Source organism: Penicillium oxalicum, chromosome VII (assembly GCF_001723175.1).
Source record: "Penicillium oxalicum strain HP7-1 chromosome VII, whole genome shotgun sequence".
In the NCBI taxonomy this organism is placed as follows: domain Eukaryota; kingdom Fungi; phylum Ascomycota; class Eurotiomycetes; order Eurotiales; family Aspergillaceae; genus Penicillium; species Penicillium oxalicum.
This window is the reverse complement of record NC_064656.1, coordinates 2,491,651-2,517,629: the sequence shown is the minus strand read 5'-3', so window position 1 is coordinate 2,517,629 and position 25,979 is coordinate 2,491,651. Positions and strand designations below refer to the sequence as shown.

At 50.2% G+C, this 25,979-nt stretch overlaps 8 protein-coding genes and 1 non-coding gene across 9 annotated transcripts; 3 read left to right on the top strand and 6 right to left on the bottom strand.

Annotated features, from left to right (window-relative positions):
- The first annotated feature begins 803 nt into the window (after positions 1–803).
- POX_tR162 lies at positions 804–913 on the top strand. The gene has a single exon. It is a non-coding gene; the product is annotated as a tRNA-Met (tRNA).
- Positions 914–2,183: 1,270 nt separating this feature from the next.
- Positions 2,184–4,932, top strand: POX_g09349 (Exo-beta-D-glucosaminidase; the record flags this gene model as incomplete). Its single annotated transcript, XM_050118105.1, has 2 exons — positions 2,184–3,461; positions 3,523–4,932. The coding sequence occupies 2 exons, from the start codon at positions 2,184–2,186 to the stop codon at positions 4,930–4,932; spliced, it is 2,688 nt and encodes an 895-aa protein (XP_049966249.1).
- Positions 4,933–5,244: 312 nt separating this feature from the next.
- POX_g09348 (uncharacterized protein) lies at positions 5,245–6,423 on the bottom strand (the record flags this gene model as incomplete). Its single annotated transcript, XM_050118104.1, has 1 exon — positions 5,245–6,423. One exon carries the CDS (start codon positions 6,421–6,423, stop codon positions 5,245–5,247), a length of 1,179 nt encoding a protein of 392 aa, XP_049966248.1.
- An 883-nt stretch (positions 6,424–7,306) lies between these two features.
- Positions 7,307–9,009, bottom strand: POX_g09347 (uncharacterized protein; the record flags this gene model as incomplete). Its single annotated transcript, XM_050118103.1, has 2 exons — positions 7,307–8,683; positions 8,755–9,009. 2 exons carry the CDS (start codon positions 9,007–9,009, stop codon positions 7,307–7,309), a joined length of 1,632 nt encoding a protein of 543 aa, XP_049966247.1.
- Positions 9,010–9,915: 906 nt separating this feature from the next.
- POX_g09346 (uncharacterized protein) lies at positions 9,916–10,360 on the bottom strand (the record flags this gene model as incomplete). Its single annotated transcript, XM_050118102.1, has 2 exons — positions 9,916–9,981; positions 10,070–10,360. 2 exons carry the CDS (start codon positions 10,358–10,360, stop codon positions 9,916–9,918), a joined length of 357 nt encoding a protein of 118 aa, XP_049966246.1.
- Positions 10,361–11,945: 1,585 nt separating this feature from the next.
- POX_g09345 (uncharacterized protein) lies at positions 11,946–13,461 on the bottom strand (the record flags this gene model as incomplete). The annotated part of the gene is made up of 3 exons (XM_050118101.1): positions 11,946–12,717; positions 12,796–13,040; positions 13,090–13,461. 3 exons carry the CDS (start codon positions 13,459–13,461, stop codon positions 11,946–11,948), a joined length of 1,389 nt encoding a protein of 462 aa, XP_049966245.1.
- A 562-nt stretch (positions 13,462–14,023) lies between these two features.
- POX_g09344 (uncharacterized protein) lies at positions 14,024–15,127 on the bottom strand (the record flags this gene model as incomplete). The annotated part of the gene is made up of 1 exon (XM_050118100.1): positions 14,024–15,127. The coding sequence occupies one exon, from the start codon at positions 15,125–15,127 to the stop codon at positions 14,024–14,026; it is 1,104 nt and encodes a 367-aa protein (XP_049966244.1).
- A 1,237-nt stretch (positions 15,128–16,364) lies between these two features.
- On the top strand, positions 16,365–18,258 carry POX_g09343 (uncharacterized protein; the record flags this gene model as incomplete). The annotated part of the gene is made up of 5 exons (XM_050118099.1): positions 16,365–16,535; positions 16,625–16,816; positions 16,891–17,687; positions 17,748–17,959; positions 18,017–18,258. The coding sequence occupies 5 exons, from the start codon at positions 16,365–16,367 to the stop codon at positions 18,256–18,258; spliced, it is 1,614 nt and encodes a 537-aa protein (XP_049966243.1).
- Positions 18,259–18,489: 231 nt separating this feature from the next.
- On the bottom strand, positions 18,490–20,476 carry POX_g09342 (uncharacterized protein; the record flags this gene model as incomplete). The annotated part of the gene is made up of 7 exons (XM_050118098.1): positions 18,490–18,504; positions 18,580–18,947; positions 19,014–19,586; positions 19,672–19,964; positions 20,027–20,046; positions 20,108–20,126; positions 20,301–20,476. The coding sequence occupies 7 exons, from the start codon at positions 20,474–20,476 to the stop codon at positions 18,490–18,492; spliced, it is 1,464 nt and encodes a 487-aa protein (XP_049966242.1).
- Between the last annotated feature and the right edge of the window lie 5,503 nt (positions 20,477–25,979).

Genomic DNA, 25,979 nt, shown 5'->3' with positions numbered 1-25,979 from the left:
CGTGGAGTCCTGATGCATGACAGGGCCAAGGTGTCCAGGAGCCCATCAAGTCGTGACCGAAAGCGACCAGAAGTGAAGGGGAGTTGTGGCAAGGGAACATGTTTTGGTGATGGGAACGTTCCCGTGTTCGTCGTGGCTATCCCTTTCCGGAAGGGCGAGAACGGCACACTTCCACAGGCTCTTGCCCGAGTTTCATCTCCAAGGGCTACAGACTTTGGATAGGGTACGAATCATGAGGATCCTTGATCTCTCAAACCCTTCTTAGTACCCTTGACCTATACAGGCATGTTCAACTCCATGCAGTCGTGGATGCATGCAAGTGGTAGCTAAAGTTGGAATATCCACCCGCAGGAGAGGTCGACAAGTGCACGTGCTCAGGTGGACAAGGACCCATTTACTTCTACTAAGGATCAGCAAGCTGAACTGCAAACGAGGCCGACGGCCATTTTGGCCACTGGAGACTAACCAGAATGACCGTGGCTCAGGCCACCCCACATGTATAGAAGGTGGTAGGAAGATCTCGCCGACAAAAAGGGATTTCTCATCCCTCCGCAGGCAGGCCGGCCATAGCGATCCCATCAAGAGCAGAGAGAGGTTAGTATTCTAGAGGTCAGGATTGATGGACAGAGGAGCAACTATTTGACAAGACACAGAACAAGACATCAAGGTACGCTGGGGTTTCCCGTCCGCTCCCTAGCCGGATACCTTGAACTTTTTGTGTCCGGCCCTCTCTGCTGGTCAAATTCAGGGCAGGTTGTTGCATGATTCATAGTATCAGTTTTGAGTATTTTATCTTCATGTGCGCCTTCGTGGTCTAGTTGGTTATGACGTCGGTCTCATATGGATATCATGACGACCCTGCTCTAACAGGGTGGTAATCCGAAGGTCTCCAGTTCGAACCTGGACGAGGGCAATAATTTTTTATTTAGTCTGCCATACCCTCTATATCCGAATCACACGTGGTTGAGTGTTCAAACCAGCATTGAATTTGGTGTACGCTGCTGTGGGTGAGAAGATTTTTTTGGCGGTTGCCGAAAAGAGGCCAGCACGCTGATTGAACGAGGAGAGGGCCTGTGAATAGCCAATCGCAGTAGGCTGTAATTATTGTTCATAGGGCGGCCTCTTCATTTAGCTGAACCCATCACGGAGCAATGGATCAAGATGGCCCAACTCAGATAATGGTTAAGAACCAGTAGAAGTAGTGAGCGGACGGAGTTTCTGAGAGAATCTTTTGACGTCTTGTCACTTCCATGTTTAACCCCTTAGAGACGAAGGACCTCCCTAACTGAGCAACTTCTCACTAAGATAGGAAATGGTACCTACGACGTACCTGCGACACCGCCCCAGCCGGTTGATTCGCCGGTGGCTTAGCCGAAGTTACAGTCGGTGCATTTGCCGGTGCTTTCGCCGGCAGGAAGAGGCAGTTAGGAGACTCTGACAAAGTGGTCCGAGTTCATCGGTTCCAATAGGCGAGTACCTGATCATATATACTCTACGATTTGGAGAAAAGAAAACAGGAGGATCTCATCACCGATGGGCACCGTTTACATCGAAAGGCAGAGAACTCAGAGCAAAAGAAAATAAGAGCAGAATATTGGAGTACTTTGAGCGTCTGTCTACAACAGAGAGATAGGGCCAACCATGCAGTGTAATGAACACTCTCAACATCCTTTTCGAAAAGTGCCTCTGTAAGAAAGAACTCGAAATGGGGACATGTGTTGACAGTTGTCCAGCGAGTTGTGGCGCTTCTCGAACTGGCGGCATCCTGCAGGGCGCAGGGTCGCATTTGTCGGACGCACGTGCTGAAACGCTAAGCTTAGTGAGAGCTAAATCGTGTTCGTTGCATTATCTGACCCTATGGGATTGCCCGACAGTTTGCCCACCAGAGACTTGAAATCCGAGAAACTCCTAGTCCATGATGTGACGGCCTCGGGAATGTCCAACCATCAGCCAGTCAGATTAGGTCAATCTTATCCTTTGTCGGGCGCGGAGGCCTCGTGGGTCCGACAATCATGTCGGTGACACGACAACCCGGAAGGATGACGGGACTTTGGCGATTGAAAGAATGGATTCCAGTCTCGACCACTATATTAAGCCCACGGCTCCCCTACCCCCAAGAGCAGGAACAGGGAGAGGTCATCCTGCCTGTACAGACGTGAAGCATAGCACAGGGCTTGTTACCTATGAAGTTGTTCCAAGCTCTGAACGCCCTACTCGTGGGCGTCACTGGCACCTACGCTGCAGGTCATAGCTCGGCACCACTGGTATCAGCCGCCGGCGATATTGTCGACGTTCCTGGTTGGCACATACAGTCCAGTCTCGATGCATCAAAAGATATTCCTCAGCTGTCACAGCCTGGGGTAGATGTGTCGAAATGGCATCGCATCGGTTCACGAGGCACCGTCATGGCTGGGCTAATTGAGGCTGGCGTGTACAATGACGAGCAGCTGTTCTATTCCAACAACCTGGACAAGCTTGCTTCAAATCAAACCTTTCGGTCTCCATGGCTGTATCGAGAGGAATTCACTCTCCAGCCTGATGAGCAACAGTATTTTACACTGCACACGCACGGCATCACATCCAAGGCAGACATTTATCTTAACGGAGAATTGATTGTGGGAAGCGACACGCAGCAAGGCTCGTATGGAGGTCGTCGATACAATGTGACCAAACACGTCCGAAAAGGACCAAACTGCTTGCTCATCCAAGCCTATCCGACCAACTATCTCCGCGATTTTGCCTTGGGGTTCGTGGACTGGAATCCATACCCTTCAGATAACGGAACGGGAGTCTGGCGAGCAGTGGAGATCTCGCAGTCCGGGCCAGTCTCAATGTCGCCTTTCCGCGTGCAGACTGATCTAAAAGATCCAATGAAAAACCAAAAAGTTCAAGTGACTTTGTTCACGGACTTGAGCAATGCGAGCAAGAACATGATTAAGGGGACAGTGAATGCAACTATTGTGCCCCCACCGGGGTCTAAAGCTGGCTCACTAGCCCAGTCTTTTGAGCTGCAACCCGGTGAGAGAAAAACCATTTCTCTCACAACCACGATTAAGAATGCGGCAATCTGGTGGCCCGCCACATGGGGCGATCAGCCTCTCTACACCATTCAAGGCGAAGTACGCACCAACGGAAAAGCCATGACCGTATCAGACAAGACCCGTGCCCAGCAGTTTGGGATTCGGACAGTTTCATCGCATGTGAACAAACACAACGATACTGCCTTTGCTGTCAATGGCCGGTCATTCCAGGTGATGGGGGGAGGCTACGGGCCCGACATGTTTATGCGATTTGATGAGGCTCGGATGGAAAAGATTTTCCAGTACATGCTTGACATGGGCTTAAATACTCTTCGTTTGGAAGGGAAACAGGAGCATCCTGCGCTGTACGAGCTGGCTGATCGAATGGGTATAATGATCCTTGCCGGCTGGGAGTGCTGCGACAAGTGGGAGGGCTGGGAGGTTCGAATTACCCTTGACACTTGAGTGCGACGATCGGGAATCAATGCTGACCTCAACACAGTACAACGATGAGGCAAATGGTGTGAAATGGGGGAATGCCGACTACCCGGTCGCCCAAGCAGCAATGCTTCATGAAGCAGAGATGATGCAAGCACATCCATCAATGCTCGGGTTCCTTGTTGGATCTGACTTCTGGCCTAATGATCGTGCTACAAAGATCTACCTGGAGGCACTGAGACAGATGAACTGGAATAATCCTGTGATAGCCTCTGCCAGTAAGCGCGGCTACCCAGATGCCCTTGGTCCCTCAGGCATGAAGATGGACGGTCCATACGACTGGGTGCCTCCGAACTATTGGTACGGCGATCAAGAAGGCGCGGCATTTGGATTCGGGTCCGAGCTCGGAGCAGGAGTTGGAACCCCCGAGCTGAATAGCCTCAAACGATTTATGTCCGACAAGGAGCTCGAACGCCTGTGGACGGAGCCCAAGGCCAACCAATTCCATATGTCTCGCTATGACTCTCAATTCTACGACCGCTCCATTTACAACAACGCCCTCTTCGCTCGCTACGGGAAACCCACAGATCTTGAAGACTATATTCTGAAATGCCAGATGGCCGACTATGAAGCGACCCGCGCTCAGTTCGAGGCATACTCCGCCAAGCAAAATGCATCACGACCTGCGACTGGATCGATCTACTGGATGCTGAACAGTGCGTGGCCGAACCTCCACTGGCAGCTCTTTGACTACTATCTGAGTCCAATGGGGGCCTACTTTGGCACGAAAATTGGCAATCGGAAAGAGCACGTCGCGTACGATTACGAGAAAAAGACCGTGTGGTTGATCAATCACTCTGTGGATCTCACAGGCGACAGACAAGTCTCCATCGATCTCATCGACACAAATGGAAAGAATATTTCAGGCTCAACGTTCAATGCCCACACCACTCCCAACTCGTCCAAAAAAGTGGGATCCGTCAGCGGGGCTAATCGAATCAAAGACGTCGCCCTCTTGCGTCTGACTCTCCGCGACACCAAGACAAATCAGCAACTGAGTCGAAACGTGTACTGGCTCTCAACACAAAAAGACGTACTTGATTGGGACAATTCTACCTGGTATACCACCCCCGTGACCGAATACGCCAACTTCAAAAAGCTCGAGAGTCTCTCCTCCGCGACTGTGAAGGCTACCGTAAGGAACGACCAGGTTAAGACTCAAGATGGCCTGACGAGCGCAGATGTTCAGCTTGAGAACACTTCTGATGTGCCAGCCGTATTTGTCAAAATTCATGCAGTTGATTCATCGACTGGCACGGCCATTGCGCCCCTCTTTTGGTCGGATAACTACGTGACCCTTTGGCCTAAGGAAAAACTGACCATTTCCGTCCGGTTTGAGGGCAATCTCAACAAGACTGTATTCGAGCTGTCTGGTCGAAACGTTGAGAAAGTGAAGTTGCAGAGTGGGGAATAAGATACAGAGTTGGAAATGAGCAGATGTATCGAATCGTTGCCCAAATCAAGAACAATACCTAGAGCAGTTTCATTCGCTAAAGTTCCAACTGAAATCGTTATTTCATTGAAAAAGAGTCGGTTCGCTATAAAAAACGTAGCCGTGGAGTTCATACGAACTAAAATAGTCAACAACCACCTAAGTTCCTCAGACCCAGGGATACTAAAAGGGCAGATTAAAAGTCCCCGGCTGTCATATGGAAAGCATCATCAGCGGTGTTTCCACAAAAGAGCGATTTCATCGCGCGCATGAAAATCTCAAATATGAGGGAAACTAGGAGGTTGCCTGCAAAAGTTTCAAGACATATGGCATCTTCGACCCCGAATACTCAATTCCCAAGACAGAAGGACTCTGGAGACTCTCCGAATATAACATGTGCAGCTTCTCCTTAGGGGTCCCGTGTAACTCTGGAGCTTTATGTATATCCGGAAACGAGAGCAGTTCTTTCGTCGGCGCTGTCGCCCACAAATAATAGAGGGAGATACTTTGCAGAGATTCAAAGTTCGAGCTCAACTCTTCCAAAACAGAAACCCAATTCTCGTCTGGTGTCAGCGAGACATGATATAATGTCAGGTTGGTCAGGCTACCCCGCAACCCGTGCAGGATTTTCTTCAAATCAGGTATTTGTACCGCGGTTCTGAATAAGGCCAGCTCTTGCAGTTGGGAAAATGAGGCCGTTTCGGCTACTTCATGCATGAATTCACTGGCAAGGTCATGCGAGCCCAAATTGAGGAGGAGTGTCCGAAGATTCGGAGCATTGAGCACGAGTTCGAGCAGAAACACAAAGTTGTCGAGAGTGAGGTACTGCTCGAGCGACAGTTTCTGCAAATTTGACCAAACTGCTCTGAATTGAGGTTGTCTATAAATAAGTTTCGGCATCCGTCGCATATCCATGACGAGAGTGCGAGAGTACTTGTTGGCGTACACCAAATGAAACGATGTCGCGGAAATTTGCGCATCCATAAGCAATGCGAAAAACACCGCCACGGCGTCGGAAACGGTCACCCGGCTCATGTCCGGATGTCCCTCTGGATATCGACAGAAGATGAAAAATGAGCGACAATTTGTGAATCGGTGGACGAGACTATCGCGCAGACGTTCAATCTCTGCAATCTCCAGCGGGGCTGACAGAGGACCCCAGGGATGTCGATCCCACGATAGTCCCTCCCCGACACCATTCTGGAGCATGAATGCCAAGCCTTGTACTTGACGACGAAGTGCCTGATGACGGGAGAGCGCTTCGATGCGGCCCAGACTATCTACGGACAAATCTGTCTTGACGGACGAGAAGAAACGACGAGAAAATTGGTTGAACGTCTTCTTCTGAAGACCGCGACACGTCACGCGGAGGTCAAGCAAAGAGTTGTTGTCGAGGTAAGCCGTGATCAGCTCAACCAGCTCGACTGCGAGAGAAGGGAACCCGAAATCGAAGCTGGGAGAGCCAGAAACCATCTCGTTGAAGAATGTCGATGAACAAATATGAGTGTGTCAAGAGGAGCTCCGTTCCGGGTCACATCATTGAAACTAGACATAATGTATCAGTTGCGGGTGCGACCAACGATCTCCTCACGAGCAGAAGCATGTCAGGTGAGTGGGGCGATAGAGCGGTTCCCCGGATTCGGGGACAAGGCCGCATCTTGCATGCCTTCCGGTTTGCTCGTGCATCGGATCGAGGATCTGACGGGGGCGAGTGAGAAGGTTTGGTAACCCCGCACCTCGGCCAAGGTTGAAGAGACTACGGACAGTGCAGACTGGACAGTGCCATGAGGCCGGGAGTGCCCCCAAGACCCAGTCGAAGTCGAGTTACCTGACTGGCCATAGCTTGGCAAGAAGATCCAACAAGAGGGTGTTAGGTAGTACGTGAAATGTTCAAAAAGAGTCTTTTGTTCACTGCGAACATTAAAATGATGGCGTACCTGGATTGCGGACTTGGAGAAAAGGACTTGCGGAAGTCTCAGTCTTCGTTTGTGAGGCTCTCACGTGCCAAAAGATACGCGTGACTTCTGTCAGGCGTTGAGCCAAGTACCTACCCACAATAATGGTGGTGGCAGTACGAGCTTCTCGGAGCGACCCTTCTCATTTTGCACAAATAAGGACGTCTTGAGATCGAACCTTAGTCGGAGTGAGAGGAGGCGAAATAGAAATACCTACAAGATGCAAGCGATTGTTGTGGCTTCACTCAGGTCAAAACACAAGAAAAAAAACAAATAGAGGGTGATCATTCCAGGGACTGACACAAGTATCTGATGCTTGAACTGTTGCCTATACTGGCTCTTGTATAAGAGATGCAAGGAAGATGATGGCGCTACGATTGAATTGACCTCAACGAATATGTTTATTGTTCGGTAAATGACGCCAGTCTCTTCCACAGCTCACACCGATGGACTTGGTCTTCTGGGACCGGTTCCATCGCGGTCGAGCCCGTCTGAATCTTCAGTCTTTGTCCTTGGCCGTCACCCCAAGTCTGCCAAAATGGCGCATCTTCGTATCGATACAGATTGGGATCAAGCGATCTCACAAAACTGATGTAGTAGTCCATTGTCAGTGGAACAATTTCGGCATCGGTATTGGCATACGTCCCAGACGCTTGATTCGTGTCCCCCAGCCCGAATACAGCGGGGAGCTCAAACACATGAGGTACACCCAGCCCGGCCGCCGCATTCTTCGGGTCCAGCACGTTGAAGCGATAATTCCAGACGCGATCGGGAGAGAAGTACTGGGCCATACGTGCCGCCATTTCATTGCCCGCACACGTGAACGTTGACTCGCCGTACGCCTGGGCTGCCGACGGAAAATATGCAGCATGCTTCGGTAGAGGATCCATGAGCGGATACGCCTGGTTGATCCGTCCCAGTTGCTCCTCGTTGAGCCCCGGATAGTTATTTTTGAGGAATTGGGCAACCTCTTGGGGACTGGAAGCATTGTAAGCAAACGCCGTCCCTTCATTGGTGTCAGATGTGACCATGAGAGGTACATGGACGAATTGGTCCTGTTCGAAAAGGTTGTACAGTCCATCCGTGATCAAAGATCCATCCACCACCGGCAAAAAGTACCACAATGGCTTCGGCGAGTCGCTTCCACCCGGAAAGGGCATGACCACGTCGTATTGCATGATCGTGGCAATGTCCACGGCACGAAGACAAGCAAGCGTGTCAGTCGCTGCGCCGCAACCCACATCTTCCGCGAAACGCTTGTACTGGAATTCCATCTCGGCCACGGTGCGCAGGGTTGGCCAGAAGGGCGACTCCGCAACGGCTCCGGCAAAGAGATTCATATTTTCACCATGGTAGGCTGTCAAGTGATGGGCCACGGAGCCCGCACCAGCAGAGGCGCCGTGAATCACAACATGTTGGGGATCTCCGCCAAACTGACGAATATGCCGCTGCACCCAAGCAAGCAGTTTTCGTTGATCAAGCAAACCGGCGTTCAGGTCTCCATCCCGACGCACAGCTTCACTCGCCAAGAAGCCCAACGCACCCACCCGGTAGTTGAAATTGACAAAGACAATGTTACCCCCGGATTGTTTGACGACGTCGCTGCCGTTGTAGTTGAAATTTGAGTCATCTGCGTATCCGCCGCCTTGTATGAATAACCACACAGGCAGACTGGACTCGGCAGTTGCATTCGACGGACGCCACACGTTGACAAAGAGACAGTCTTCTCCCCGGGAATCGGTCGTATGTTGGCCGACCCCAACACAAATTGGCCCAAACTAAAACGAATCAGTCCATCTGACTAGATCATTATTGGATTCTGCGGGGATAAAATTGTTGAGCAGCGTACCGCGGTCGCATCTTGCACCCCCTCCATCTGCTCGGGGTCCCGCGGACCTCGGAACCTCAAATCTCGAATCGGAGGCGCAGCATATCTCATGCCCAAATACTCATCAACGTCGTTGCTGAGTGCCACACCTTGATACTGAGAATATCCGAGATCCACGACAGGTGAGTGGGTTGTGAGGGAGTCTCTCGCCCGGAGGAGAGGTGAGGCGGATCCGAGACCTCCCAGGAAGCCTGCCACCAGGATGATGGCCTTCATGAGAGAGGTCGAGAGAGAACCAGTAACTTCGGGTCACAGTTCTAAGAGTGAGAAAATGAATTTAGGAAATTTGTAGCAGTCTTCAAATTGTTTAAAAGACCTGGGACACAGAAGATCATCTGCTTACCAGGAGAGGAGCGACTGCTATACGCAAACGGCATCCCTGCAACTTTGTCTGCGTCACGCATCGCTCCCTTTTCAATTCCACCCCGCATGGAAGGATCGATTCTTGCCACGATGTAACCATAGAACGCAGCTTAATTCAGAACAATATGGTACATCTTTGTGGGGTAAGATGATTGTCACTCTTCTTCCGAGTAGGTTCAGTCTGATGTGATGGCACCACGACAGCCAAGCATTGGTAGAACGTCCCATCCCACGACGACCATACGTGGATAAAAATGTCTCCGTGTAGGTTCAAAGCTTTTTGAAGAATATCGGCCCCACGCCTAATTCCTAAGATGTACGAAATCCATCGAGGATAACCCAAGTCTTGAATTCGTAGTGACTTTAGAGCCGGGCGATGAAATATGTTTGCTTACCTTGTCTCGCAGCCACACCGAGAACTCAGGGCTCGAAACTATTAAATCTCGCGCACGGTCCTGGACGAGTAAGACAAGGTAGCCCCCCTGCTATACAACCATCATAGGTATGTACGTGGATATGTGGGCTTGTAGACTGGTTATGTTTCAAGATGAAAAGAATAGTACGCTAGGTATCAGGTAATTACCTTTGTAAATAGGTTCAGTATCTCACGGGGAGGAACTTTGATCATATGTTGTTCAAGGCGTGAGTATCACAGTCATTAAATCCATCGCTTATAATACAGAGACTAGTATACAGTGGGCATGATTCGTAAGACAAGAGGGTATCCAACATCCAAAAAGGGTGAGAGAGTGGGTGCCTTTAATAGGCAGCATGGTGACGGCTTCCGCGACCATCGGTGCCGTGCATGCGACGAGTACCAGCAGCCTAAGAAGGAATGTGGTTAGCACTTCAGTTTGACCTCGGACTTCCGGGACGGGCATCATTGCCCCATGTCGATTGTTCACCAACTTACCTTCACACCTGGTCGGCCAGTCAGAGTACCCTTCAACTTGGTCATGGCACCTGAAACCTTATCACCCATGGTGGTCTTGCGCTTGTGGTGGTGAGCAGGCTGGGTGGTGGCAGCGTGACGCTTTGAGGTGCGATGACTGTGAGTCGTGGTTGTCGCAGGACCGTGACGGGTAGTAGTGGTCTTGGTCTTGGTAGTCTTGGTACGGGCGTTAGGCCCCTTCAGCCGGGTCATGAGCGAGGGCTTGGTCTCGCGGGTGGTGGTAGTAGTTGGGCGATGAGAGCGGCGCAACATGGTGACTGTGGTAATGTGGAGAGGATTTGGAAGGTCAAAGTGGATTTGGTGGAAGAGTGTGGTAGAATGTCCGTGATAGGGCACTGTGTATGATGGCTATTTAGTGAGGTTGTTGGTATTATGGATATAGAAAATAAGGTACGCTCCGGCGGATCTTGATGGATTTATAGGTGAGCGCAACTCGCTCATCAGCGCGATGGCGTACACTTGATGATGATGATCATCATCCCCCCCTCCTTCAACTCTTCTGTCGTCAATGGTGACACCCCGTGTGCGCCAAGTGTTAGAGTGGTCTTCCCAAATAAGCAGTGAGCGGACAGTGAAGGGAGTGGCGTAAAGACAAGAACAGACTTGGCGTGGGCGAATTCAACGCCTGGCACGTCATGTGTGGAACGATCGACGGCTTATCTCCTCCGCTCTGTCCACTTAGCGACAGACCAGCTCAGCCACAGTCGCTCTGCGCCGACCGCCATGAATCGTAAAGTGTTGACCCCTATCTAAAATAATCAATCTGATTCGTCACTGCTATGGTGGGGTCACGTCATATCAAACGTGGACAGCACTCATGTTGCGATTGTGAATGGCCTAAAAAAGATTTAATGAGATGAACTAGACGAGTAAAATTTATTTCAATGCTGTCGATATTGCTATTGCGAGATGATCACCTGCAGGCTTATTAGGAAAGGCAAGACACAGTCACGCTGACATCACTGTTTGTGGATACGGACTCAACTGATGGCTTTTTTTGGACAATGGATTGTCGTGACACACTGTGCTGAGATGCTACCTCCAGATGACCTTGCATGCTTGCTCTTGAGGAATTGAACTATCAGCCCGGGCGCCGGGGGGGGGGGGGGAGAAGTTATCAATCAAAATCAACATACGCCTCACGGCATGATGTCACTTTCTATGCCCGCCGGCCTGAACGAGTGGACATGAGCCACTTCTAGTACCTGTGCACGCCGAATTTTGTAAATCATGAAACGATTTCTCGAGTAGGTGGGCATCCTTGATCGGTCAAGTCATCTGCGCAATTTTCGATTAGACGTGGTGGACCAGGAACCAATGGATACACGAATCATCCCATGTAGTACACACCCGACGGTGATAATCAGTAATCAAGCCTAGAAAAACAGAGAAAAATACAGATCTGTCTAGCTAGATTGTAGGAAATATGTATTTGACGTTGACTCAATCCAACATAATCCTTGAGAATCACTGGAGTCTTAGGTCAGACAATGGTACAAAATACGGGGCATCAAAGGCGAGAAAGAAACCCTGGCTACCTTCGGCCCGCCAAGTAAGTTGAATGTGCGAGGTGTACACCTTGAGAACGGATGAGAACCTACTGAGAGATGAAAGATCAGACTCAATCAAAGCGACGAGGGTATCATGCCATTGCGATGTTAGAAATAAACTAATAATACAAAAAGGATCGGCTATGTGCTCGCCAATGGCTCCTCGAGAAAGTCAATCAATGATAAATCCACAAAAAACGCAAGTTGGGTGTCGTGAGATCTGCCTGTTCCGTTGTCCTCACTAGAGACCAACAGGAGCACATCCGCATGTGTCAATCAGCTCCCCGTTATTCGATAGGCCAGCGACTCTTCACTTTACTAGTGAGGCCTGCACGTTCAATAACTTCGCGACTGCGTCTCTGAGCCTCCTCGACAATCTCCTGCTCATTCATGGTCAGCAGTTCACCGTTCTGGACAAGCATTCTGCCATCGACAACCACCACGTCGACGTCACGACCGGTCACAGTATAGACGACTGCGCTGACGGGGTTATGCCAAGGCTGGTTGTGAATGCCTCGGACATCAATGGCTACAAAGTCTGCCTTCTTGCCAATCTCCAGACTTCCAATGCGGTCTTGCAAGCCCAATGCCCTGGCCCCGTTAATGGTAGCCATCTCAAGGACAGACTCGGCGGGGACCGCGGTGGGGTCATATGAGATGCTCTTGTGGATGATGGCTGCTAACTTCATCTCCTGCAAAAGATCACAAGTGTTGTTGCACGGGGCCCCGTCCGTACCTAAGCCAACATTGACGTCCGCGCGCTGCAGGTCTGGGACGCGGCAGATTCCCGAGGCGAGTTTTGCGTTGGAGGTCGGGCAATGCGCGACGTGAGTGCCGGATGCTGCGAGGGTTTTGATGTCGGAATCGTCCAGATGAACCATGTGCACCAGAACAGTGGATGGGCCCAATAGGCCCACAGACTCGCAGTACGACATGGGTGTGTGCGACACGGAGGCGAAAAAGTCCCGATCGGCCTTGACTTCGGCACAATGCATGGTGATCGGGATGTGTTTCTCACGCGACAAGGCGGTCATCTCCTTGTACAAGGCATCAGAAACGCTTTTACTCGAGGGTTAGCACATTACAAATCACATAGAAAAGCTGCATGCATGTATGCGCCTGCTGGACGAAACTCACCCGCCCGGTGTTCGAGCACCAAACCAGACGCGAATGCGATCGTTGGCGGCACCGTTCCACTTCTCCCACATCTGCAGTGTGCCAACGAGGGACGTCTCGCGATCTTCAACGAGACCCGGATGCATCGCCCACGCATCGTCTTTGGCATACTTGGCAATGTCCATCACGATCTTACCCAAGCAGCCCCGAATTCCGGACTCTTCCACCGCGCGAGCCAGACCATCAAAGCCATAGCGATTGGCAAACTACACCCGAGTCAGCAGATGGGCATGTAAGTCGAGTGGAAGAACTCACCATGCTCTCCAAGAAACATGTCGTGCCCGACTTGAGCATTTCTCCAATGCTGAGTCGCGCCGCCGCATACCCGTCTGCCTCGGTGAAATTGCCCTGCAGCACCCAGATGCGCTCGCACAACCACGACACCAGCTCCAGATCATCCGCAGTGCCGCGCAGCAGTGTCTGGGCTGTATGCATGTGGGTCGAGACCAGTCCGGGAATGATGATGCGACCGGACAGATCATGTTCATCATCCTCCGGATAGCGATCTTTGAGCACCGCAGACTTTCCAATATCGGCAATGAGGTCTCCTTGTACGCGAATGGCCCCATCGTCGACGATCCGACGGGTGCCATCTACAGTGATGATAGTAGCGTGCGTGTAAAGCATGCTGCACTGTACACCGAAGCAGGGGGTTTGCGGCGGGGCTGGAAAAAAAAGGTCAATGGAGTTCACAGTCTTCGTTCAGCTTCCTTCAGAATTGGATGTCAAGCGGTCATGAGCATGAGGAAATTTGAATCGCCAATGCAGAGCAACATGTGGACATATATCTTGTGGATCTCAATATTGGGCCCCTCACTCCGAGATGGGCAACCCGCCAACCCGCCCGCTCTCTTGGCTGCGGAAATCGCCGATGCCCACCTGGAATGAATCCGTAAGAGATCACCGGTATCTTTTCCTCCAGTTGTGTGCAATGAAAGGGCTTGAGCTCTCAGCCAGTACTATTGGCATGGCCATTGTCATCTTCTCAATGATGGAAGCGATCTATGCTCAACAAACTCTCGCATGAAGGTTTTTGGCGATGATCGGGGCTGCAGTACCCACCAAACTGTGGTCCATGCGCTTGGTGAAAAGAAAAACAAATCATATTCTATACGCTTTAAACATACACCATGTCTCATTTGTCGCATAACGGTTACCTCTGACATCGAACCTCTATCGCAATCGCACCTCACAGGTATGTGCGCAGATATTCGCCCAGCGCCATAATTGCCATCGCCTGCCCGTATGGCATCGAGGTTAAGGGGATGTCCTTGTAGAACTGCAGATTGTCACCCATACCGGTGCCGAAACTGGTGTTGAGAAGTTCACCCTGAGGATCGACATCCTTGATCACCGCCGCAATGGCCTTCTCCGCCACGGGACGGAACTCAGCGCTAATGTACCGTTTGCGCACAGCCTTCAAGATGCCATAGGCAAATCCAGCGGTCGCGGAAGCCTCCAGGTAGGAATCTGGGTGATCCAAAAGCGTGTGCCAGGCACCTGACTCGGATTGCACGCGCTGGAGAGCGCGACATTGCGCATCTAGAGTGTCAATCAGATGCAGTCTGATCGGATCGTTGCCATCCAAGTCTAGCAATTCAATGATTTCGGGAATCACAATGGTCACCCAGCTATTCCCCCGCGCCCAACGAGCGGACGCAAAGTTGTGGCCCCCTTCCTCAAAGGTCCATCCATGGAAGAAGAAGCCAGTCTTGGGGTCGAATAGGTATTTGATGTGCACGAGGAACTGTCTTCGCGCCTCGGAGATGTACTCGGGCCGATTCAACAACTTTCCGATCTTGGCCAGGGGCATCACCGTCATCATCAGAGTGTCGTCCCATAGTTGTTGGTAGTGTTCCCGATTGTATGTGATGTGCTGCATCCCGCCGTAGCGGGTGCGAGGCAATTCATACATGGCCCATTCGGCCCACGTATCCAACCAAGGCAGATAGGTTGGATTCCTCGTTTTCTCGTAGAGATAGGCGAGCGTCAAGAACACCGCCATGGTGTTGATATTCTTCGTGGTTCCGCCTTCCGCAAAGCGTGCGGCAAACCAGTCTTCCATAATCTTGATGAGTCGTTCATCGCCGGTTAATTCGTAGTATTTCCACAGACCATACAGTCCAATTCCATGTGTCCACTCCCAGCCTTGCCAGGACTTGGTGTCGATGATGCGACCGTCGGCCAAATGAAGGAGAAATTTGCCGCTCTCATCTTTGATGTTGACCAGATTGTCGATGAGCAAGTTGACTGTCTTGTGGACCTCGGGAGCGGAGGGACGGGCGGACGACATTGTGAAGGACGGCTCCTGGCGACGGAGCTGATGCTATTCGGAGAAGGGAGATTTCACCAAAAAGAAAAGCGAACTATGCGCCAAGTTTACTTGCTTGTAACAACAATAAAAGAATGAGTTGGAATGGAAATCGCGACATTTTTTCCCGAGTACTCTCTTCTTACTCCCACTCGGCTATCCTCCCTCACACTCTCCCACTTCTACTTCCGCTTCCACAGTACTTCCGCTGCCTGGCTCACTCTTTCTCTGCTCGGTCATTCGGTGCATTGCATCGTTCGCCCAGAGCGGAAGGATCGTCGCCTTTGGCCCCCAGTCCACACAAGCCGACTGAATTTCCTTCCCAATCAAACCACCGGGGCCGTCTCGGTGCCTCTTTGGCGGCTGATTTGCGGAAGAATTCGCCAAAGCCTCTGTGGTCCACGAATCCCCACATTGCAGTCCCCCGCAGTTGTGAGCGTGCCAAGCGCTTCGTTCGGACTATCAACCACCGACCTTTAACCACCTTTCCATCGAGTCTGTGAAAGCCACGGCTCGTCGACGACAGCCGATTGGGGCCTCTTGAAGATCCCTGCTTGATTCCACCGCTCACGTACGAGTTGGTGGAGTGGAATGGGCCGTTAGTCACTTGGCATTGGGTTGATGCAGTCCTCGCTCGGTGGATTGCCTCCCCGGATTTTGAGATGGCTGGTCGTGACCTGTGGGTTTTTGTCCGCGGGGAAGAAGGGCGTGGCAATCATGGAATCATGGGGTAGGCTGGGGTACCGAGATGGCGCCTAACAGACACACCAGGTATCAACGTCTCGAAGACCATGCTGTTGCCATTCATTTGGCTGCTTGAGCTCGTCGGGTTGAGGCGAGCCGAAGGACAATGTGGAGAAGAAGACCAGGCGATATCCAGTCCGAGAAAGTCAAAGTTAGGGCGGAGAAGCTTTCAGGCTTTGGTACAGATTGCAGGGGTGAAGCTTACGGCGTACTCATACCATTCGCTCACAGTAGGGCCAGAACCAATGATTGACCAGGTGCTCTGAATCAGTCAACAAGCCAAGACGCCATTAAGAGTCAGTGCTTGACTTCTGCCCATCTTGTCTCCGTCTGCATTTTCTGGTTGTGACAGAACAGCTACCAGTGCTCTCGTCGTCGTCGGCACTTATAAGTCAAAAAGGAGTACCCAACCGACGGCTAGACCTTTCTTCTCCCCAGGTTTCTTTCTTCCATTGCAGCCGTGTAGCTGGCCAAAATGAGTCACGACAAGAATCAATCCCAGGCGGGGATTCAGCAAGAGACGATTCAGACGCCTCTCGATATGGACACTACCAAGAATAAGGATGTCTCCCACGTGGAGCGCATTCTGTCCCCAGACGACGATCTCAAGAAGGATGCGATGGATCCGTCGCGAGTGGATAAAGAGGTATGGGTTCTTTGACCTGCCAGGGGACAGCCCTCCCTCAATTTGACGGGCAAGATGGCCTTGATTACTGACGATGCATTCCTCGACAGGTCCAAATGTACTCCACCACGAGGGTTGTGGTCAGCGAGGAAGATAACAAGCGGCTGAAGAAATTGATTGATCGGCGTATTCTGGTCATTATGATCTGCACCTATTTCCTTCAAGCTCTTGACAAGGGAACCATGAGTTTTGCCTCCATCATGGGAATCAAAACCGACGCGCATCTCGAAGACGGCCAGAAGGTACTTCCATTCCCCCTTGATTCCTGCCGATGAAGCAGTTCAACAAGATACCGATTAAGCTGACTCTTTCATAGTATTCATGGCTCACCACCTGTATTTACATCGCGGTGCTGGTCGTCGAGTATCCCACCAACTGGATCATTCAACGTGTACCCATCGCCAAATACCTCGGCTTTAACATTTGCTGTTGGGGAACGGTACTTGCCCTACACTCCGTCTGCAAGAATTTCACTGGCTTGGTCATTTGTCGTACATTGTTGGGTATCTTCGAAGCTTGCTGTCAGCCCACCTTCGTTTTGTTGTCATCCATGTGGTATAAGCGTGAGGAACAAGCCGCGACGGTCACCTATTGGTATATGATGAATGGTGCTCAGCAGATTGTTGGTGGACTTTTGGCATACTGCTTCACCCTGATTGGACACGACAAGGTTCTGAAATCCTGGCAAGCGCTCTTTCTATCCTACGGCTGTCTCTCCGTTTTGTGGGGTGTGTTCGTCATGTGGTACATGCCCGATTCGCCCATGCGAGCCAAATGCTTTACCGAAGACGACAAGCACATGATGGTTGAGCGTCTGCGCTCCAACCAGACCGGTATCCAGAACCGGCAATTTCGAGCATACCAAGTTTGGGAGGCCCTGCGCGATCCGCAGACCTGGTGCTACTGCTCGATTCAGGTTTTCACCACGCTACCCACCAGTGGTCTGGGTGCCTTTGCTGGAATCATTATGAAAGGCTTCAACTTCACCACTTTGCAAAGCCAGCTGCTCGCCATGGTACTAGGATTCTATATCATCATCATTCTACTGACCTCTGCCTGGCTCGTCAAGAAGTACAATCAGAACTTGCTGGTCATGCTAGGCTTCATTGTCCCGTGGGTTCAACCCTCTCCCCGCAGGTGAAAATGAGACTGGAAACACTGACTATTGCGCAGATCCTACATTGGCACCATCGTTCTGATGACCGTGAAAAATACCACACTAGCCACCAAAGTTGGCCTGTTAATTGCCTACTACATCACACTGTCATTCTGGTCTGCTCAGACTCTTTGTCTGTCGATGGTCTCCCGTAATATCGCCGGCCAAACGAAGAAGGCCACCGTTGTCGCCATGACCTTTATCTCCTGGTCTGCCGGGAATGCCATCGGTAAGCATCTTTGCTGTACATTTTCAAATCTGAAAGTCATACTAAATGCTCCCGCAGGCCCTCAAGTCTTCTTGGATTGGGATGCACCACGGTATCACATCGCCTGGAGTGTTCATCTGGCTTGCTACGCATGCCTGACCGTGGCTGTGATCTTCCTCCGCTTCTATCTAATGCGCCAGAACAAGCGTAAAGACGAATTCCTTGCCGGGGCTGAAATGAGCTCTGCGGATCCCAATCTTGACCACGCCTTCGAGGACAAGACTGATCAGGAGAACCTGAACTTCCGTTATGTGTACTAGATGCTTGAACTCGGATGGTTGGTTGCTCTCGAGCTAGAAGCTTGAATGGATGATATTATACCCCAGAATGATTCTTCTGAAATCTACATGGCTGTTGATACAGCCACCACTGCTTTGGATTCTTTTTTATTAATCACGATGAATGAATATTCAAACAAACGAGTACGCTACTTGGATCTCGTTTCACGTAATGCATCGACTAGCATAATAAGGATTCGCACCACGAAATAATCACCAGCCAAATTCCTAGATCATCAAGTCAGTCAGGTCTTCAATCAAAAAACGCCTTGACGCGCCAAAGAAGAAGATAAGGGGGCTGACCTCAGTATGTAAAGTGATTGACGGACCAACATCGTATGCCCGTTTGTAGACCGCGGCACGAGTTGCCGAGACCATTTGACTGGGACCGCACGCAGCAACGCCGATTCTGGCCTCTGGGCTACATTGTGCCACACAACTAGCGAGCAAATTACCAATGTCGGGTCTGCCCTTATGGCGAGCTGCGACGGAGACGGTCTGACACCCTGTCTTCTCATTTCCCTTCTCCACATCCGGTGTTGCTTGTGCCAAGTCCAAACTGGAGCTGTCATCCTCGGAGGACACAGCGTCTCTTGACACATGGATATGTAGATTGACCGAGGAGCTTTCTTGAAGCTGCTGGAGTTCGTTCTCAAACCACTTCAGAGAGTCTGTAAAGAATTTAGTATTGTGCTCGATGGGGCTTTCAACAACAGTGCAACCACGGATTGACATACCAGTGCGTTTAACAGACCAGATAAAATCAATAGTTCTCGTGGAGTGTTCTTTCAAAATAGCCAGTGCGAGGGCAAAAGTGAAACTCGCACCGCTTCCACCCGCAACAAGAACGACATGGTCAAATTTCGTGTAATCCGGAATTTGTCCATATCCTCCATCGACCGAGCACCGCAGCCGAACACCGGGTTGCTGCCGTGCCAAGTTGACGAGATCATGTGTATAGCCATCGTATTCCCGGATCAAAAACTCGACGGGACTGTTCGAGACCAAGGTGAAAGGATGGGATTCGAAGAAGCGGAGAGAAGGCATCCACAAGAAGGCGTGGGAGCCTGGTGTGCACCGCAGAGAGCGGTGGAGCTTGACTCGGACCGCACCGTCGGTCATTGGAGTGAGTGTTGCATAGTTACCAGGGAAATTCCAGCACAGTTTGACCAGTCGAAGGAGACGGTCTGCACCCCAAATGCATGCTGTGAAAATGACGATGATGACTGTGGATTTGGCAAAGTTCGGTCGATGCATACCGACGAGGATGATAATCAGTAAGAACATGATAAGATGGATGACGTAGAACACTGGTAAAACAAAAAGAAAACATCAGTTCAAGATTGAGTAAAAGAGGAAAATCGGTCTCGGCAGATTTCCTTCGAGGACACGTACATTCGTAGTATCGACGCATCACCCAGCTGATGGTAGAAAGACCGATGATGACCATGGCCAAACCGGCGATGGCTCCAGCGAGGTTTTCCGTTTCTCGCATCTCGTGCAAGTGATCGATTTGCGCCCAAGCGTTCAAGTAGACAATTGCATGAATTAAACTTGTGGCGATGCAGGTATATCCGGCTGTTTTGTGGAGTGGACGGAGCTTCTCATAAGAGCGTCCTGACAGTAGCGCAAGAGGCGTGTTCCTTAGGGCAAGAAATACCAATAAAGTAAAGTTGGCCACGGAAATCCTGCATCAAACATAACCTATTTAGTCAATGCATCCTCTGGCGCCTGTACAGATATCACTCACCAGCCGAGTCGTTTGGAAACCTGTGAAATCACGTTAGAAATAGTCTTAAACTATATGTTACGAAAAGAAACGTCAACGAACCCAAATGATTGAATCTAATCTGTTATTGGTCAAGACTAGGATCAAGTTGATTGACCAATATACACCGTAGAGAATCCATTTTTCAAGAGAAATCTCAAAAAGAGAATGACTCAGAGAGCGTCGAAGAGCACTTTGGGAGACCTAGGTTTAGCTATTTCGTCCACGTCCTCGCAAGTTCAAGACAAGTGCATACCGGCGACACTGAGACAACCTCTTATAGAGCGGAGCCCTCTTCGTCAGGCGTGAGCTGGACAAGAGAAGCTTGCACCAGTGTGAGATGGTAAAGACCGCCATTATAGCACCGATAGCTATGGCAAAGTACTTGACAGTCCAGACATTGTTCAGTTGACGAAGGGCCTTTGCATCCATTTTTGAGCATGAATGGTCGCCAAGTTGCGACGAGAAAGTGACTTGGGCAGTCAAGACAGGAGACGAATAATCAAGTCAGCAGGTCGAAATACATTTTTTTGGCGGATTAGTCGTATTTATCAATCAGTTCTTCAACCGGAACAAGCTCGCACAGAGCGGGCTCCACCTCGGCGAACACAGACACGGTAAGAACTATGACGATGTAATTTCAGGTGATATTCATGAATGCCACGGAGATCCAGACAAATCACAGTCCAGACCGTCGCTTAGCGTGCTCCAAAATAAAGGGTCCGCAGATTCCGGGAAATTCCAGAAAAAAACAGGCGCACATTTTCAGGGTGATTGCGGCCGTGCTGTTTTGGTGGGACATCATAGTGGGGGCCTCGGCCGGATCAGATAACTGAGTAGACTAAGTTGTTGCACTAAAGCAACCTTGTCCGGCTTAGCGCGGGAGAATTTTCCCTCTTGGCAGGACTCGCAGGACTCATAGAACTCCTCTGCTTTTTCCGATTTGGTCATACCGGCCGAGTTCCGTTAACACGATTGGGAGAGGCTGGACTTTCGACCCTTCGATCCATACTTACCCTGATAGCTGAGGAGGGGGAGATTGAACCAAGTGGGGGTTCTCTGCTGCATCTCCACACGGTGAGCACTGGGCTAGATGAATGAGGAAATTGTACGTCTGATAATATGAAAATTTACTTTTTTGTGGCGTGGAAACCTTGAAAACATCCTTGAGGGTAGGTGATGACGGTGTGTATGGGATTGAAGGCTGGATCGGCAATTCACCAGAACGAGGATAAGCCCGGGGTGACATGCAGATGAGAGGGTTTACCACGGGCATGGAGGCTTTAATCTTCCTGACAAACAAGAAGGTTGCTTGCCAGACTAGACAAAGGACGGGAGAAGTGAGTTTGGCGTCGTGAGGGAGGGCGTCAAGGCCAATCCTTCACGTAGGGCGGCGGAGGCTGTACAAGTGGATCTCCAGGAGACACCGCGTATCATCGTGGGAGGAACACTGGATATCACACTTACCCTCTCGTTTTCGTGTTTGTGGGCTGATTCTGGAGAGATGCACCTCTGACCCCGCCAGCCTTTTACCCACAGGCCCGTTGAGAAGATTTCTCGCATCTGAGTGTCTCCAGATCACGCCGTTGCTAGAAAGTATGAGGAGCACGTCCGACAACAGCCGCAGTGAATCATTCTCGCATTGTGCATGGGGTTAATGCCATGGTAAGCCTGCAATTGCATACTGCCGGTAATTTCGAGCATGCGAACGCAACCATGTGTGTCTGTTAGTACTGGACTTCCAGCCATGACGCACAGGTTTCCTCAAGCTAACCTGATAACCGTACAGCGGTCCAAGCACCCCTCCAGTGTCTATTGAGTTGTCGTTGGCAGTAAAAGGTTGTCCCCGGTAAATTGCCGAGTGTATGTAGCAACGGGAAATTGAAGGGTTCAGACAAGAAAAGATCGGCGCCCGCTTTCTCTCCCGAGTTGCGTAGTTCACATGGTCCTTCCTGATCGATCACGGCGTCAGGCCGTTGAAGACCTCTCTTATCGTAGTTATTATCAAGGAAGCACCTGGCTGACTCAATCGAGAAATTCGAGAAGAAGGGCAATAGAAGAATATAACATGCACATTCTCTGCAAAAAGGGGACCATGATCCCGTCTGTCACCCCCAATCCGCCGTCATGGTTTGATTTGTGTTGATCAATCCCTTAACCGTCCATCGAAGGGTCTTATCAATCTGTGGGATTTACTCCACTATTCAATCTGGCAATACCTCCGAACTCAGCGCCAATGAAATCCGGTACCCGGCATTCTGGTTCCAGTCATGTATCTCTTGGGCATTCCTGTCAGGCCATCAAGGCGTAGATAAATGTTTTACTTAACTGGGCAACTCAAGCTGAAAAATCAAAAAAAACCCTCATGTGTTTTCTGTTGGACGTCGCGAGAGTCGATGATGGGAATCTGCTTCTGCCAGACCGTTGGTTTCGAGATTATCTAGGCGCATGCATCTATTGTTCTCATTACCGGCATCGATCCCTGTTCCCTCGGTGAAAAGGCGGCTTTGGGCGGCCACACAGCCAAGCCACTTGGCGAGAAAAAAGAGTTTTGTTACGCTTCGAGGCGGGCCCCGCTTTCTTCAACGTGATCCGCCTGAGTCCGCGGTAGGTCCCAGCTTATCCTATCTCGTGGCAGCCTGAAGGTGCCTGGATAATTTCGAATGGATTCCACCCCCGGTCGTCCGCAGGACATCCCGACTCTGGCACTCTTGGACTTGGCAAACTCTGGGGTTAACACCCTAGACAATATCAGACCGACAATATATGTCCCAGCCAGCATTCTGGATCGGTCACTGCTGGCGTGACATTGACCACCTTGGCCTGGGGCTCGGTTGCGTACCACTACATGGGGGGGGGGGGGGGGGGGCAATTTATTCCAGGTACACAAAGAGGTCGCTCTTTCCTATATGCACAGAATCATGCGACGAGGTAGAGAAAGTGGACTGTCATCTAGTAGGTATACTGGCCAGTGAGCTCTTCAGAATATGATGGAGTAGTGACATTTGGCAAAGCCACTGAATAATAATCATGATGCATCATTTACTGTGCAAAGATCGTTCAAGGGAACTATTTAACTCTATGGTAGAAATGTGCTATCTATATAAATCTATTGAAAATAGGTACGCAATGCTCGAGATTAAATATATGGTGTTATACTGCTATTTTATCACCTTCTCTATTCACCCCCTATTGCAAGGAATGGAGACCTCATTGATCGCCTTGGGCAGTGCTTGTTCTCCCCGTCATGAGTATAGCCAGTCCTTGGAATGCAAACCTTCTCGTGGCTTCCAGAGTCGGTACAAGTAACGGGAAGCACTGGACAGATATAACTACGGCGCTCGATATGTGTTAGTTCTCCCCCGACTGGTTTCCCCCCCCCTAAATCATTCTTGCTCCTTGGTTGTGTAATTAGCACAACAAGAATACACGAGCCCGCTGTAGCTGTGGCTATGTGTGGCCCCAAGGCCCCTAAGTAGGCAATTCCTGCGGCACTTTTCGAACGGCCGGAAAACGGCTCAGTGACACCAGGCAGGCTATTCCCATTGTCTAATTTCTTTTTCTTCTCCCTTTTCCTGGGTTTCCAAGTATTCTGACCGAATTTGCGATTTTATTTGATTCAAACCTCACGATAGATGTCCCAAATAGCATCAATTGCCTCGGGGTATTCCCCCCTTTTTGCCCCGGCCAGCAGCCATGGCGCATGAAGAAAAACAAAAGGATGACCTCAGTCTATTTAACTTCCAAATGAAATTCCTTACACGTCGAATGAGGTGATCGTGACTTGGTATCCCGTCACGCGAGTCCATTTCTTCGAGGCTCCGTTTCCTTTTTGTCAACTTTTGCGAGCGTTATCAACAGGGATCATGACAGATCCCAGTCGGGTTTGTACACCTCCTTACTGGTATTTCGGCAGAATTCGATGCAGCAACGCACATCGAGGGTGCACGGGCTCTTGCTGAAGAAAAAAGGGCGTGCTGGTCAAACCCGACCGACTTTGGGAGGCGGGCCCTGCCGAAAACGCAGAGGCTCAAAGCGTCCAATGCTCTGCAATATTTACTCTCCCCAGATCATGTTAGTGATATTCTCATATCCACATGGAAGAACTAGATGCACTGATTATGCACAGTTTCTGTTTAAACCGGTTCTTGATCCTTGTTGCCGTTTCTCTACGGCCGTCGGGGATTTTCCCCGCATCATCAATATGCAAGGCTACCAAACTAGATTAAACTCTTCAGGTTGTCCCCTCCCTATTTCCTTTCAAATCACCTGAAAAGCCAAAAAGGAAACGGGTCTCCTTCCTAAATCTAACTTGAGTAGGCTGATTAAGCATAGTAAACTTTATCATATGGAGCCGACATTCTCCCTCGTGTGCACCGCAGCTATGCCCTTGAACTTGCGACTGTACTCAGCTCTTGTAATCATAGATCGAATATTCTCGATTGACTGATCAATTTTTTTTTTCAATTGTCAGACTCATATACAAAGATACGTGGTATTGGGTGAATGTAGCACAACACAGGCTGATTCACTTTCAAGTTTAGAAGCGAATTAGAAGGTGGCCGTATTGCTACTCTAATGCTGACTGTATGTAAGCAAATGATACTGACAACGTGCTAGCAAGATGGAATAATTTTTTCACAATTTATTCTCGCACTAACAGAGACAATTGAAGGTCCCGAGCATGAAATATTGGGCGGTTCTAGCATGTAGTCTACTTTTACAAGTGTAGCCCGACGAGATAATATGCCTGCGACAGCTGATGCCTGGCACATTTATTAGGTGTTGATTGTCCCCCGCGATGTCTCCAAGGCTTCATCATGCCAGGCCGAGTCGGTTCGCTCAATGCTCCCAAATGGGCTTTATGGAACTAGATTGATCTGAAAGATAGGAAGTCTTTCCTCTTGATTGAAAATTTAAACCTGTGGTATACTTGAAAGCATTACGAATCTGAGTTGGCCATCAGTGCATAGGGAAGGCTGCATATGAAAGGCAATGGTATTCCCAGTGATCCATGGATTTTACATATACATGGACCTGAACCCGGATTTCCTTTGAGCTCTCCAGCGGATAGCCCCCACCTGTCCTAGGATAGCCGTCGGGAGTAGACCAAGATGGAGGAGGTCCAGTCTGCCCCCCGCCAGACATTTGAAAGATTTTTGAGGCCCAGCTGGAGGCTGCTTGCAATTGCTATGATCCAAAGTATATTTAAGTCCTATCACTGACTACTAGGTACCGGGCTACATCTCTCATCACTTCTTTAAACTGGATAATACAAAAATTTGAAGACTACGGTACGTTCTGGCTGCAGCATTCAGCCCTAGCTTTTGGATATAGTATATACGTATGTAGGCACCCTCTCCGTGTCGTTCAAAAAGCCGTACCGACAGCATGTATATGAAGTCAGCTGATCATGAAGATTCCCGAACAATCAAGATCGGTGGAATTCTCTTCCTTTACAACGATCCAAGAACTGAAAGCTCTCCTTTAGAAGTTGTAAGGGATAGCAACACTGTTGCAAACATACCTATAACAGGGCCAGATTTGATTTTTCTTTTCAAGTCTATTGCACCCTTGCTTAATGTGTGTGTATATAAGACCTGAATCATTCATCACAGTAGCTAGTGGATAAGTAGGTGGATATCTTCGCCAAGCATCTCGAGCTGTCATCTATGCTTGAATCCTCGACTGTGCCTCTCAGATGCCTGTCACGCCCCGCCTTTGGGCCGAGTCTGCCTCGCCAGCCGATAAGGCTGATTCCCGATAAGCCCAGTGCACGGGGCCTCCCGCACAAGCCAAAACATGCCTCACTTCCCGTTCCCGCGTGGTGCTCCGCTCAGTTCAGTACAGCTTCTTTGACACTTCTGTTTACTGTGATATTGTGACTTCCAAAGTGACACAACTGGGCCTCGTGCCCGGAGATACAGGTCTTTTG